Below are 15773 nucleotides of genomic sequence, written 5' to 3' on the forward strand. Positions count from 1 at the left end.
ACTGAAATGCGACTTACCTCGAGAACCTATGCTCCATCTTTTTCTGGAGTTGCGAGGAAAGAAGACGGAGTAAGGAAAGACCAGGATCTGCCGGGAAGGTAAGCAAACCATTTGTAAAGCTGATATTTTTGACCAGCGGCTGAAACCGAGACACTAGACATATAATGCCTCTTAACAGCCCTTCTCCTCTAACCAAAAAAAGTGACTGTATTCTGTTGATGAGGTAAGGATTTTCTACTTTTATAAATATATCCTCTGATTGATAACTCTTTATTTTTGCTTTCAGTAAATTCTTAATATTGATAACACTTAAAATAAAAAGGGGCAGGAGATCTTAAAGCCGTGTTATGCTCATCTTGGTCAATGTGGGAGCTCAGGGACACAGCTGATGTCCCTCGCTCCTTCACTTGCAGTAAGTGTGTCCAGTCGAAGCTCTTTTAAAATCACATGACAGGCCTGAACCTTTGAATGGACTCGCTATTTTGCATATGCGATGCTGAGAGGATCGTGGGGAGTACATTTAGTGAATTGGTAACTCTGCAGATTTGAATTACCTATCGAGAAAGGGATTGAGTGACTAAAAGATAGAGAAAGCGTAGGAAGTCATTGCAGTTCGTGGCACCCTGGCTGGTTCTGCTGATCTGAAGGGCGGGCCAAAGAGTGGAAGGGGTATAGTCAGAGGGAATTCATTTGTAATGGGAGTAGCTAGGCGGTTCTGTGGTCGAAAATGAGACTCCTGAATGGTCTGTTGCTTCCCAGGTGCACGGGTCAGGGATTTCTTGGATCAGCTGCAGAAATTTCTCAATGAGGAGAGTGAAGAGCCATGTTTATTTGATACATGTAGACACCAATGATATCGGTAAAACAATTGGATGAGGTCCTACAAGCATAATGTAGGGAGTAATGAACCATCTATAAAAGGAGGACATTGGATGTTATAATCACAGGATTGCTACCAGTGCCACATGCTGGTCACAGTAGGAATGACAGAATAAGAAGGATTAGTGCGCGGCTTGAGAAATATTGTTGGAGGGGATTTCAGATTTTTGGGACATTGAGACCGATTCTGGGGGAACTGGGACTGTTACAAACGGGGAAGTTTACACTTGGGCCAGATTGGAATAAATGTCCTTGTCGGCGATTTTGTGAACGCGGTTGTGGAGGGTTTAAACTGATGTGGCATGGGTTTGGGATTCAAATGAGGAGGATAGTGGACCGGAATGACGCAGAAATGAAAGCCTGTAAGAATTATATAATCACGTCAGCGTGTCAAAGGGAAGAGTCGGCAGGGAGCAGATGATGAATGCAGAGGGAATGGCGGTCAGAGGTACATTTGTTTTAATGCAAATATAGTAGGTAAGGCAGATGAACTTAGGACTTATGCGCATTATGTTATTATTATTACAGAGTTTTGGTTGAGGGAAAGGACTGTCTGTCAACTAAATATCCTAGGATATCGATGCTTCAGGCGGGATATAGAGGAAGGTAAAAAGGGTGGAGGAGCTGCATTATTGCTCAAAGAAGATAGCACAGTTGTACTGAAGGAGGGCATGAGGGAAGACTGGAGCATTGAGGCAATATGGGCAGAGCTTAGAAGTAGGAAGCAAGCGGTAACAAATTTGGGGATGTGCTACAGGCCTCCCAATGGCGAACCTGAGATAGAGGTACAAATATGAAAACATAATGGAACGATGCAGGACCAACAGGGTGATGGTAACAGGAGATTTTAATTTTCCCAAATATTGACTGGGATTCACTTTGTTTTCAAGGTTTGGATGAATCAGAATGTGTAAGGGGTATCCAGGAGGGCTTTTCAGTGCAATACGTAAAGAATCCAACTCAGGAAGCCGCCATTTTGGACCTGGTGTTGGTAAGTGTGCTCGGCCAGGTGGTTGAAGTTTCAGTAGTAGATTACTTTGGGAATAGTGAGCACAATTCCATAGGTCTTAAAATACTAATAGACAAAGACAAAAGTGGTCTGAATGGAAGAGTGCTAATTTGATGGTGGGCCAACTGTACCGACATTAGGTGGGAGCTGGGGAACGCAGATTTGGAGCAGCTGTTTGTAGGTAAATGCACATTCGACATATGGGAAGCTTTTAAACAGAGGTTGATTAGTGTTCAGGAGAGATATGAAATGTGTAAATGAGGGATGGAAATGGCCAGATTAAGGAACCATGGATGAGAGGTGAAAGAGTGAGATTAGCCAAAATGAAGAATGATGTTTACATAAAGCCGAGCCAATCGAAGACAGACGAAGTTTTGGAAAAAAAGGGAATGTTTTATCAATCTGAAACGAGGAATTAAGAGGGCTAAAAGGGGTCATGTGATATTCTTAGAAAACATGATTAATGAAAGTCCCAAAGACTTCTATTCATATATAAGAAGCAAGATGGTAACTAGAGAAAGGGTTGGCCCACTCAAGGACAAAGGAGGAAAGCTATGCCTGGAGTCAGAGGATATGGGTGAGATTCTTAATGAGTACTTTGCATCTGTATTCACCAAGAAGAGGAACATGGCGGATGTTAAAGTGAGAGATAGACCATTGATTACTCTGGGTCAAATCGACATAAGGAGGGAGGAAGTCTTAGGTATTCTAAAGGCATTAAGTTATCAAGTCCCCAGGTCCGGATGGGAAATATCCCAGGTTACAGAGGGAAGCGAGAGAGGAAGTAGCTGGGGTTTTAACGGATATCTATGCAGCATCCTTGAACACAGGACTGGAGGACTGGAGAGTTGCTAATGTTGTCTCCTTGGTTAAGAAAATTGGCAGGGATAATCCAGATAATTGCAGCCCTGTGAGCCTGGTAGGGAAGCTGCTGCAGAAGGTAGTGAGCGATAGGATATGTTCCCAATTTGGAAGGAAATGGACTTATCAGTGATCAGCAACATGGTATTGTGCAGGGAAGGGCAAGTCTTACAAACATAATAGAATTATTTAAGGAGTTGATAAAATTGATTGATGGAGATAGGGATGCAGATGTCACATACATAGACTTTCATAAGGCTTTTTACGAGATGCCCCATGGTTGGCTAATGGGGAAGGTAAAATCAAATGGGCTCCATGGTGTTTAGCTCAAAGGATAGAGAACTGGCTGGGCAACAGGTGACAGAGAGTAGTAGTGGAAGTGAGTTTCTCAAAGTGGAGTCCTGTGACAAGTGGTGTTCCACAAGGATCCATGCAGGGACCACGTAAATGTGAGGACAATGCGTGACAGACGCATTCAGAAACGAATTATACTGTTTTGAAAATTATTTAACGAAAAATAAGCAATTTGTTTTAGCCCCATCAGTCGTGAATATTTGGATTTAACCTTCTTAAGATATGGTGATTCCGGATTCCTTAATTATTTTCAAGGTAAACGTGGATAAATTCTAGTCAAGCACATAGATTTGGGAACTTGGATTGGAGTTGCAATCAGATCAGCTACGTCTTGAATGAATTCCAAAGGAGTTTTTAAGATGTGAATGTGATACTCTGATCCTAATTCACGTATCTATAAATTCCAAGATTTACTTTGAAACATACATCTTGGGATCAAAGTAAAATTTAGCAGAATATTATATGTTCAAATTTAATTGCCTTTTTAATCTCTCCATGTGAAAAATGATTGACAACACAGAGAGTTTGTTTCATTTTCTCTCTGTTATGAGCATAACTTCAATTTGTATGCGTCTGTCAAATTTGATAACGTGTCTCTGCTTTTCAATTAGATACACTTTATGGAAATTGCAAAGGACAATGGGCTCATCGTAATTACTTGCAGAATAGAATTTCCTATCTTCCGTCAAGCTTTTTGGGTTCTTGAAAACCCACTTCACTGTGTTTTGTTTTCGTGTTAACTATCAATCCATTTGTAATTTATTCCCTCTCTTGCAATGCTTTTTGCAACTTTTGAGATTTACGAAAATCATACTAAACTCCATTGCTTGTATCTACCAATTTTGATGATCAATTAAATGATTTAATGTGAACTGCCCCTTCTGCAAGCTCTGAAAATAACACCAAAATTGTCTCTGGCCATGAGTGACTCAGCTTTTACCGTCTGTGATTTGTAAATTATAAAATCATCATTTGAAATTATTTTTCTTTATTTTGTTCATCCTTGAATCCTGCTGGTACCCTTCTACACCGGAGATTTTTAAGTATGTAAGTTCTGATTAACGAACGACAAGTGATAGCGCTGCATTGTTGTCACAGTGAATGTTTTATCAGTTATTGCTCTCGTTAATCTCTCCCCTTTGCAGTTAATTTAGTGACGATATTGTTCCTTTCTCATGGAAAATGTGGTATTTCCTCTTCGATCACTCACTACCTTCTGGCTATGGCAATGGCAGATCTGCTCTACATTATTACAGCGGTCATACTGTGCTGGATCGCGTTTTATTATTTCTCAACATCATTCTTTCTCATTGCACTTGTGTGTAGTGTTATCAATGCTTGGTTTCGGGCGACCACAGAATTTACAGTCGGCTTCACGCTTGCTTACACCTTTTATCGATTTTCTCGATTTGTTATCAAAATCTAAGGGCAAAATATTGCTTTGAGGGAACCGCAGGTGTAGTTCTCGCAACAGCCAGTGTTCTCATCTGTTTAAAAAACATATCTCACTACATTATATAGGAACTGAGATATGTAATTGACAATGTGCCATGATTCTGTTATGCTCTCTTATACTAATATTGGATGGATTGTATTTATTAGTTTGCTATGGTTACAGCCCCGTTTGTCCCATTTGTTTTAATTTTATTGTTGAATGCTCTGACGATTAGACGCATTTTAGTAAGTAGTGACATCTGTAACAGACTCAGAATTCAGAACATAAGAGATACTTTTAATGACACAGAAAAGGAGAGTAGGAGACGGTCTGTGATTTTATATCAGAACATCCGGCAGCTTCATTCTTCTGTGGTTGGTGCATGTCATAGATTTCTTATAGCATTACAGGAGAAAATGCAAGGGACTACAACAATTCGGAAGTAACATTACTAAGATTTAGATTCATGCTGCACAATCTGAGTTGTTGCACAGTCACATTGATTTATAGACCGATTCAGTCCATGTTTAGAGGGCAACTCAAGAGTCCAGTCAAGCCAATGCTTTGTCTGGTTAAGAAACAGAACAACTTAGAGCAGCCTAGAGGCTTCTCGTCCATTACTGCCAAATAATTCACATTCAAAATTAAATGCATTACAAAAAGCTATGGAAATGCACCGAAACATGATTGTCGACTCGTCAACACTCATCCAACTATTGTGTTATCTCTTCTAAAAACTCCATTAACTTTGAAGACACCAATTTCATTTTGAAAATTGATGCTCTGTCTTTCTGATGGGACTGGCACTTTCCATGTGAATAACAATTCTGTCCTTAACCGTCTTTTCCGGAAATTTTTACAGTTTGTAACCTACCCGGCGTTTAATTTCTGGTCTTGCACTTGCAACCTTGCTTGGAAAAACAGTTGCGATATTTCAGTCTTCTGGCACCTAGCCCCACATCTGGAGAATATCAGAGGATTGCCTGCAGGACTCCCTTCACGCTACTTCTTTTTTTCAAAGTTATTGAATGAATCTTATCTGGAACAATTTTTTGTCAACTTTGATCTCTTTCTATTCAACACTTCTTTATCATCAGATTTTAGCCCCTCATGATTCAGTCACAATGGCTTCGCTGGCACCTCCATCTTTCGTTATTCATCACCTTACACCTCAGGCGAAATGAAAAAATGATGTCCTTCCTTACAATTAAACACAACAACTCAAATAAGACAAACACTGAATAACACACAAAAGTGTAAATCTGTTCTTAACCGAAATCCAGCAGTAAATTGAACCAACGCTCTTATTGTAATTGGAAATCCAAGTTGATCTTCATATCAGCCTTAATACGAATTGATATCCTGTCCATTAATTCAATGCTGAATCTGATGATGAAACAAAGTGAAAGACAAATCCATTTTTGATATTATCCAAATTCCAAAATATAGAAGCTCATCAAACTCGTTTTGACACTCAAATTAATGGTTATGCTTATATAACTGGCAATTTCAAATCCATATCAAATGAGTGATCAAATTTGGACAGAACTCAATCCTTAACTATTCCCGTCAACCTAGGTATTTCTTTGTGAATGCTCACTGGAACGTATCATGGAGTGCTAAACGTAAACATTAGACTACTTTCATCAAATGTGCGCTCATCCCTTCAGCCAGCGACCTTTTAAGGCTTGATGCTGAACAGCAAAACTAGATTTTAGCACAACATACACTCTGACAAGGTGTTGAGTCACTGCCATTCAGGTTAAAACTGAGAATCTTTCTCATTGGGCTGCCCTTTGTTTTCTAATTTGGAGTGGAAAAGGGTGACGGCTGGTAGGGCTGCGGTGATTCAGCTGGAAAACGTACACGCTGTTTGTGTTTCACGTCTGAAAGTGAAAGTGTACATCCTGCTCCCCTTACTGCCACCACAGAAACCTGATTGCTACGCTCTCTCAAAGAATGAGAGCAGTTTGCATGTTTTGCTACGTGGATCCTTTGACAGCTGAAGCAACTGTCCCTAACTTCTGGAGCGCCGCTCCTTCATTCACAACCACCTGATAAAGGACCAACGCCCCGAAAGTTCGTCCTCCCAAATCGGTCTGTTGATCTAAAACTTGGTGTTGCATAATTGTTTTTAACTTTCTGTAGAACAGTCTAACACCATCACCTCGAAAGAAAGAGATTAAGTCCATGTGTGTGGAGCCACGATAAGGGCTTAATGGAGTGACAAATCTAATGTAAAATAGAATAGCTGTGGGAATTTAGAGAATGGAACAGCCAGAGAGATTGAAGATGATTGAAAGATGTTTAGATTAGCCGCCGAATTAGTTCTAGTTTAAGATTATGAAAGGATTGGACACTCTGGCAGTAGGAAACATATTTCCACTGATGGGTGAGTGCTGAACCAGAGGACACAGCTTAAAAATACGGGGTAGACCATTTAGGAAAGAGCTCAGGAGAAACTTCTTCACCCAGAGACTGGTGGCTGTGTGGAATGCTCTGCCACAGGGGGATTCATTTAAGAAGGAGTTGGATAGAGCTCTCAAAGATAGTGGAATAAAGGGTTATGGAGATAAGGCAGGAACAGGATACTGATTAGGAATGATCAGCCATGATTATATGGAATGGCGGTGCAGGCTCGAAGGGTTGAATGGCCTATTCCTGCACCTATTGTCTATTGTCTATTGTCTAGCTTTAACTTGAATGCCCGACAGTCTGCTGTTCAAGCAATATGTTTACTTCTCTGGCAAGTGTATTTGCAATGGGAGAGAGATGAGTGAAACTCTAACGGTTCCCTGTTTTTGCTCTGGCAATGTGATCATACCGGATGGACTTGCCTGATTACCTTGCCTGAGGATGTCAGACAGTCAATTCCGTGAAATAAGTATCTCACAAGACGTAAGCCACAGTTTGGTGTAACAAGGGTGATCTATGTCTCTAAGGCACGATTGCTCAGTGGTGAGCGGCACGGTGGCTCTGTGGGCAGCATTGTTGCCTCACAGCGTCAGGGACCCGGATGCGATTCCAGCCTCGTGTGACTGTCTACATGGAGTTTACTCATTCTCATCGCGTCTGCGTGGGTTTTCTCTGAGTGTGCCGGTTTCCTCCCACAGTCCAGAATATGCAGTTAAAATGAATCTACAATGTTAATTTCCCCATAGAGTTCAGGGATGTGTAAGTTATGTGCATTAGTCAAGGTAGAGGAATGGGTCAGGGTGGGATATTCTTCGGATGATCGGTACAGACTTGCTGGATTGAAGGGCCTCTTTCCAGACTGAAGTGATTCCATTCTCTTCTATGATTCAGTGAAACACAGCGCTCAGAAGTTTCACAAGTCCCTTTGCAAAGTGAGTCTAGCTTTCATGCCATACATTTTATCTCTCAAATCCATCGACTGTTCCCAGTTTTTGTTTTGCTGAGGAAAGAATGGGGCTTGAAAATTCGGAGTTTCAGACTCACCTGAAGTCTAGATTGGCTCCCACGTTTTCTGCGTAGGGTGGATGCTTTTGTTCAATCCCGGATATCAGTGAGTGAGGTCCACTAGTCTGGGAGATGTGTGAGTGCTTTTGATGTGGTCCTGGGCACAGGCCTTGAAAACACTGAAAACTCTTGGCTCGGAGAGGTCGGTTGCTACTACAGAACGAAAGTGAATACATCTGACGGGTTCCTGGGCATAAATCGTCAGCTTTACCGTTCTGCGTGGTGATATTGACGACCTAGTCGTACCTTCTCGATGGCTTGTCACAGCGGTGTCACTTCTAGTTCCTCTGCTAGTTGGGCCTTGATTCCAGGATTGCAAGAGGAGGTCACACATTCGGTTCTAGTGTCACTAATTACCATTGTCGATCAGAGCATCTTCAGAGCAGTCAATTGATTCAAGATATGGCAAAATAAATTCCACAGTAGGCAGCTCTCAAAGAGTCAAGATGTCCTGGCGCTATCTTGGATAACTGAGGATTACTTCTCCAAAGTATCAAATTGTTTAAAACTTGTTAAACTCCAGACTTGACACCCTCAACATATTTCAAGAAGAAAGTCTAGGCACTAACATTTTTCTTATTTGAAAGAATATTACGAAATGGATATTCGAGGTGAAATGAAACTGATCAAACCACTCAGCTTTATGCAAAACAGAATTAATTTACATACTGCAGCTTTGAGACGAACAGAAGAAAATGGAATGAATAATATTTTGGAAAACTTAACCAATCCGACACATCACCTTTTATGAGGGGTCGTCCCAATCCAGTGGCATCATATATGTACACCTCTTGGCAAAAACGTAAATTGAAAGATTCTTACAGGCATGAGGGAAGAACTTCTAAAGAGATTTCAGAGAGGAAAGTCCATCAGGAATCATGTGCTGATGCTTCGAATCTTGCCTGGCCTCCCGAATCTTGTGACTGACACAGCTGAGCCAAACTACAAAAAAAACCTTAATTGGGCGAAATGGCCACTCGCTTTGCATTGATAACTGCTAAAATTCCTAGAATGCTCAGTGCCTCTGCCTCGCTCGCAAGAAAATAAGGATAAAATAACTGTTTTAATGTGACAAAATCTTCACAACAGATTTCAATATGATGGAAGCAATTCCGAAGCGTTCACTAAACAAATACCTGAAACGAATGGACCAACTGGTCAAGAAAGACTAAAGATTCGAATGTCTAGTCTACCCTTAATGGGTGGAAGAGTCAGAGTTAACATATTTAAAGTTTTCTAAGGTGAATATGGAACAGATCTTACCGCTCGTGAGAAATTCCAAAACTAGTAACAATAGTTTAAAAATAAATCAGCGCCAATGGAACATAATTAGGAAGTGTGTCCTTCTCTCAGAGGGTAGTGAGTCTTTGGAATTTCCTTCTTCAAACGCAGTAGGTAAGGACTGCTTAAATGTATTTAAGGGGAAGGTAAATAGATTCTTGATTCTCAAGAGGAATATAGAGTTGACCTGAAAATCAGATCAAAAGTGATATTGTTGAGTGGCAGAGCAGGCTTGTTGCGCGGAATCGCCTGTTCTTGAACATTACTTGTAGATAGATGGTCATCTGCAATCTTCCTGATCGAAAGGACCACGAAAGGAATCAGTCTCTCCATTGTCTTTGTTTTCCATTACGTAGAACAATCTACTGAGTGAAAGTAGCAAAAATGGGCAATTATCATTGCGGACAAATTGCATTGTAAGGGGAATCCTCACTTCTGTCCATTGTGTCGGACTGAGCAACCATGCAATCTGCTGCCAACGCCCTATTTCTTGGTCTAAATCGACGGGGCAAATTTAAAATGTGAAAAAAAAAAATCTGCTCCACAAGTTACGTGATTGCAACTGATGGGTTTCTGGGCACTAGTCGTGACCTTGAACGTTCTAAGTCTTTTAGTTGGGCCTCTTCGAAGTTTCGTCATCACAGTATCAGTTCTTGTTCCCGTGCTGGTTGGTGGGAAAGTATAAAGCTGTTCAGTTTGGAAGGGAGAACAACAGAACATTATTTTATAAATGGAAAAAAGGTGCAGAAAGTAGCCACATCGGTTGAGGTAGTAAACTTGAGCACAAACACAGAAAGATGGCAGGAAATAATAAAACAAAAAGAATGTTGGGCCTTAAGTCAAGGTCGATGGCGCATAAGAGGGGGGAAATTATTTTTCCATAAATGTCAAAGGATCTGCTGAGCCAACATCTTACTTTTGGACAGATCTCAGAGCCTTTTCAGAAAAAATTCATTCGGATGATACCTGATATGGAGAAATTGGCTTATTGACAATAGCTAAAGAGTTTGGCACTCACCTCGCTGGAGTTCGATGAGAGTCGATCTCATTGAAACATTTTAAGGGGCTTGACCGGTTGAATGGCGAGAGGATGCTTCCCCTCATGGGAAAATCTAGGACAAGAGGACACACTCTCGGGACAAAGGAGTGCGAATTGAAAACTGAGATGAAGAGGAATTTCTTCTCATAGAGAACTGTGTGTCAATCGAACGTCTTGCTAAAGACAGCTGAACTGGTGTGTCCTTGCTTATCTTTGACACTGAATTAGATATTAATAAATATTAAAATCAAGGCATCAGCGTAAAATCAGAGAAGTTTATGTGAGCAATGTTGGATCAGCAACTGTCGTATTAAAGGCAGATCGAGCTCAGGTGGAAAATTGTTTATTCCCATTATAGTCTTGTGTTTCATCGATACTGAGGTAAGCTTTCTTTTCCTATTTTAATATTTTATGTCATAAGCTTTTGGATTGCATTTCAGTAAAATCTGCATCTCATATGTTTTTTTTTTTGTGAATAACCATTGTGTTATGCAATCAAGCACAAACAAAAGAGACATCAATGTCTGTGGAGAGAAATCAGAAGTAACTTTTTCGGGTCGAGTGGCACTTCCTCGGAATTGTTCTGCAGCAATTGTTATATTTCTTTCTGGTTTACAGCCTCTACGGTTTTTTTGGTTTTGTATATGATCCATGATGCCAGCTCTCATTTCGGGATCTGACAGAACAAGTTATTACAGAAACAGGAATCAAACAAAAGTAGTGTTAATTTCCAAAGATACCCGGCCTTCCTTGTTCGTAAGTCAGCGAAAGTTGATGTACAGGCAAAGCAAGGAGTTCAGAAGGTAGACGTCATTTTAGACTCTAATACAATGGGATTGGAGTACAGGCGGAACGATTTCTTTTTTCAAGCAAATAGAGTGTTATGTTCTGTTCTCCTTGCCGAATGATGAGAGAAACTGGACTCTCTCGAATCATTACTTGATAGGATCCAAGAAAATTCCGAATTTATAAAAACTGATTGATAGTATTTGCAAGAAGAATGGTTCACAGAACGACAGAGCACTTTCTCAGAATAAAGGAAAAACATTTCGTGAGATGAGGTGGAACCTCTTCACTCAGAGGTTGATGAATCATTGAAATTCTCGCTCCGGAGATCTGTGCAAGTTCTATTATCAAGACACAGATTGATAGATCAGTAATTATTAATGGCATCAAGGTACGTGGAAACATAATGACAGACCTTGATTTATAACTGCGGTGATGGTTTGATAGAGCTATCAGCTAAACACACCATACATGACGTTGCGATCTGAACAACTGCTCACTACTTCTTTTGTTTCAGCAGCTCACCCATTTTGTCATGCCTAAGGTACCTGGCAAAATAAGCGTTGACTTTTAATTTATACACGGACCTGTGTTTACATGGCATATTCAGTCCCTTTCTTAAACACTTATCAACATTTGTAACGCCCTGGTCAGACTTATTTTTTCCAGTCAGTACATTAACTGATCACATCATTCTTTTCTCAGCCGAAATCCAACGTCACCTGAGTAAATACATCATTTTATTCTGGCACAGAGGGAGTTGGGCTGAACACTCCTGGATTAATTTGTTTGTTTACTAACTACCACTAATTTCAGCCTCCATGAATCCCAGTTGTGTCGCTGGGGGTGTATTGCATCTAGTAATAAGAGGGATCATTCGATTTGTTATCTCATCGTGTCAGTCTGTGCATAGTTCCCGATATTGACACAGATCATGGCACCAGAGAGCGAGAGAGTGAGAAAGAGTGAAGGAGACATGTCAAGTTTGTAGCTGGCACATAATAGATTTAAATGATATGACAATATACAAGAATTTGGCAACGATAGATTGGACTGGTAGAACATTAGATTCGAATCCAAGACCAATAGAATTAAAAGTACTACAACGTATTGGACTGTCAAAAAAATAGACTGGAATTGTACAAAAATAAATTGGAACGATATAACAGATCGGAATGGTGTGAGAACACTTCAAACTGTGAGAAGAATAATCTCGAATGGTACAACAATGGGAAGGGGTTTCTTTGAGATGATGAGTTTATTTTCTAATCATATTGATCGTATCTCACTGAAAAACCGCATCCTAGCCATCATTCGGATTACTCAATTCATTTACTATCCAATTCTCGCTTTTTTTGCAGTACCCGGTAAGTCCTTTGTACTTCGATTAACTTTGCTATTTATGGTGCGCCCCTTATTGCCGTGGTTGTCTTTCTTGCCAGTTGCTCACTCTGCAAGTATTTCAAGAGTTTGGCAGCGCTTGAAATTTATTGTCTTACTTTTGCTGCTTGCAGTATCCCTCGATATTGGTCGGTTTCGCCAGTAACCCTCGCTATCTTGCAGTCTTAGTGAGTAGTCACTGATTAGGTACGATATGTGCACTATTTTCATATCCAAGTTGACCAATTTACTCTATAATCTTTGTTTTCATTGCAATCATCACTGTTTAACTATTGACCCAATCATGTACTTACATTAGGGTAAGATCTTTTACATTCTATCCATTTCTAAAATGCTTTGGCTCAAAAATCTGGCTTGACATGCCTCATCGGTCAGCCATTGCCATATGCTCCTGCTGTCTCATTTCACTCTTGTCAATCGCAAGCACAAAGCATTGCAGCACCCAATAGCTCTGATAACAGTTCCAGCAAAGAACAAATTCATATTTTCATTCACATATCACATTTTCATTCCGATGTGATCACTGCTCCAGATCTTGACAATGCCTCTTCTGTTACGTGCATAAATTTTGACACACTGGCTTGAACACGGAAGTCACTTATACTAAAAGGTGATCGTAATATAAAGGAGGACAAGAATTAAGAGCCGGTGTGAGCCATTCATCCTTGGACACTTGCTGAATTGCAACTTGTAAATGGCTGACAGAGCGAATGTTTTATGTTTTATGTGTGTTTCATTTATGTGTATCAATTCATTCTGAATTTAGCCCATATTAATCCAGGAGTGTTTAGTAATTATCACGGAAAATTTATCCCTATCAACCCCACACTGACCAGGAGATGAGTGCATGCCAAATCTCGGGCACAAAACTATACTAACCAACCTCTATGTGAGTTTCCAAAATATCAAGCTGAGCCACGGTGATTTATACGGTGGTGCAAACTTCATTGAAACAACAAGAAACATTTCAGTGAACAGCAATGTTTATCTCAATATAAATTTTTATTCCATGCTCGATTTACAGAATGGTAACAGTTGGAAACAGCCAATAAAATAGGCATTGATACAATCTCTTGCAACATTGATGAATGTGCAATGCCATTTCCAGGTTCAATCAATGCTCAGTAAATCGGATTTTATTTTGCTCAGAAACTTTTACTTTATTGTTTCTTTTCCTCACAGCTAATGTAGTAACAATTCTGATATTGTCCCGGAAAAAGTGTGGTCTCGCCCAGTGTGTCAGTCACTACCTGATGGCCATGGCCATGGCAGATCTGCTGGTTATAATCATTGACCTCACATTGAGACACATTCCATTTGTGTATTATGAAGAACATCATTTCTTAGAAGGCATACCTGTATGTAATGTACACGCTGTCCTGATTTATGCAGCCACAGACTGTTCTGTCTGGTTCACTACCATTTTCACCTTTAATCGATTTGTGGCCATTTGTTGCCCAATACTGAAAATTAAATATTGCAAAGTGAAAACAACGTCTGTGGTTCTGGGAACAGTTCTTGGATTGAGCTGTTTGAAAAATATTTTCTGGTATTTTATGTTTACAGGCAAGTATTACAGGAGGAACAGACCCTGGTTTTGTTGGCTGAGAGGAAATGTCAGGTTTTCTCCGGTTTGGGGAGCAATTGAGTTAGTTCATTATATACTAACCCCGGGACTTGCCTTCACTGTCGTTCTGTTTCTCAATGTTTTCACGGTCAGACACATAATAGTGACTAGCAAAGCCCGAACAAGACTCCACTTTCAGGACAATAAAAAGAGCAGCAGAGATCCTTTGCTGAAGAATCGAAGGAATTCCATTGTTTTGTTGTTTCTTGTCTCAGGGAATTTTCTACTGCTGTGGTCTGTATCAACAGTGTATTCCATAAATTGGAGAATCAAAGCTTTGGGATATCGAACTCGAAATCTACCTCAATACGTCATGGAACTGGGTTACATGCTCCAGATGCTCAGTTGCTGCACAAACACTGTGATCTATGCTGTCACGCAACCTAAGTTCAGAGGGCAGTTGAAGAATATAGTGGAATATCCCATCACACTATTTATTAAACTGAGGACCTGCACCATTGTCAATCAATGCTGCAGAAGTTTCTGTGCAATCCACAAACCCGGTGTCTAATTTCCAGACACACTTGAAACAAGCTTATTTGTCCAGGACTTTTAATCAGTGATTTTTACTCTCTAATCCGATAGCCTGTATCGGTACACTTTTTTATGTGTTTCTATGTGTGTGTGTGTGTGTGTGTGTGTGTGTGTGTGTGTGTGTGTGTGTGTGTGTGTGTGTGTGTGTGTGTGTGTGTGTGTGTGTGTGTGTGTGTGTGTGTGTGTGTGTGTGTGTGTGTGTGTGTGTGTGTGTGTGTGTGTGTGTGTGTGTGTGTGTGTGTGTGTGTGTGTGTGTACATGAGTGTAACCACAAGATAGAGGGGTAGGGAGAGGAATATGTTTTAGTCACCGATCTGCTACTCAGAAGTGATGACATTATGAAATGTCGTCCAGTTTGAAGTTGATAAACACGGCCATTGAACCTAATTAAAAGAAATCCAAATGCGTGAAAAGTTATAGTACCCTGCAAACAAAAAAAATCCAAATTTGAAATGCTAGCACGGTAAGGAGGCAGTGTTAGACTTTTAAGGAGACATTTAATAAATCTCAAACACGGCAGTGTTCACTCAAACACACTTTAGTGAGAAGGGCGTAGCATTCGTGAATAACCTCGATTTCAATGTGAATGAAACCGATTATGGCTGTGAACTTGACTTGCAAAGAATGCTTTGTTTAAACCAGCAACGGATGATTTTCAAAAAAGGAACAAGGTAGAATGAAAATATAAGTTAGCGAGAAGTGCTTCGAATAGCTAATAGTAACAACACCTATAAGGAACATAAAGAGATGGCAGCAGCGAAAGGAAGTATTCATCCCTGCGTGGATGGATCTCTGGAATTAACAATGTCAAAGTAACAAGTAATATGGATTGAACAAACAATTTGCATATCTTTTTATACATGAAGGCATTAAAAATGATCAAAATAATAGAAAATCAGGTACTAAGTCATAAGGATGGAGAAAAATATTGAAAACTATCTTTGTATCATCTGGGAAGAATATGTGTTATTCTGCATTGTAATAAGGAGCACGTACTGCAACATTTTGGAGAAAGCAGAAAGTTAATGATACTCTCCTGAACAATAAATGCAGTTCCAATGGTCCAATTAGCCTCCGTCTGTACTGT

General features: G+C 40.2%; 1 protein-coding gene across 1 annotated transcript; it reads left to right on the top strand.

Annotated features, from left to right (window-relative positions):
- The first annotated feature begins 363 nt into the window (after window positions 1-363).
- On the top strand, window positions 364-14663 carry LOC148135741 (putative G protein-coupled receptor 139). Its single transcript, XM_087984339.1, has 3 exons — window positions 364-412; window positions 12255-12491; window positions 13708-14663. Exons 1-3 carry the CDS (start codon window positions 364-366, stop codon window positions 14661-14663), a joined length of 1242 nt encoding a protein of 413 aa, XP_087840465.1.
- The last annotated feature ends 1110 nt before the right edge of the window (window positions 14664-15773 follow it).

This window comes from Chiloscyllium plagiosum, unplaced genomic scaffold, assembly GCF_037043375.1.
Source record: "Chiloscyllium plagiosum isolate Xiang-an unplaced genomic scaffold, Cpla_swu_hap1 HiC_scaffold_48, whole genome shotgun sequence".
NCBI classification, from domain to species: domain Eukaryota; kingdom Metazoa; phylum Chordata; class Chondrichthyes; order Orectolobiformes; family Hemiscylliidae; genus Chiloscyllium; species Chiloscyllium plagiosum.

Coding starts and splice junctions, on each gene's coding strand:
- LOC148135741 (XM_087984339.1), top strand. CDS start 364: ATGTGGGAGCTCAGGGACACAGCTGATGTCCCTCGCTCCTTCACTTGC. Junction 413..12,254: donor CCCTCGCTCCTTCACTTGCA/GTAAGTGTGTCC, acceptor TCAAAAAAATAG/ACTGGAATTGTACAAAAATA. Junction 12,492..13,707: donor CGCTTTTTTTGCAGTACCCG/GTAAGTCCTTTG, acceptor TTTTCCTCACAG/CTAATGTAGTAACAATTCTG.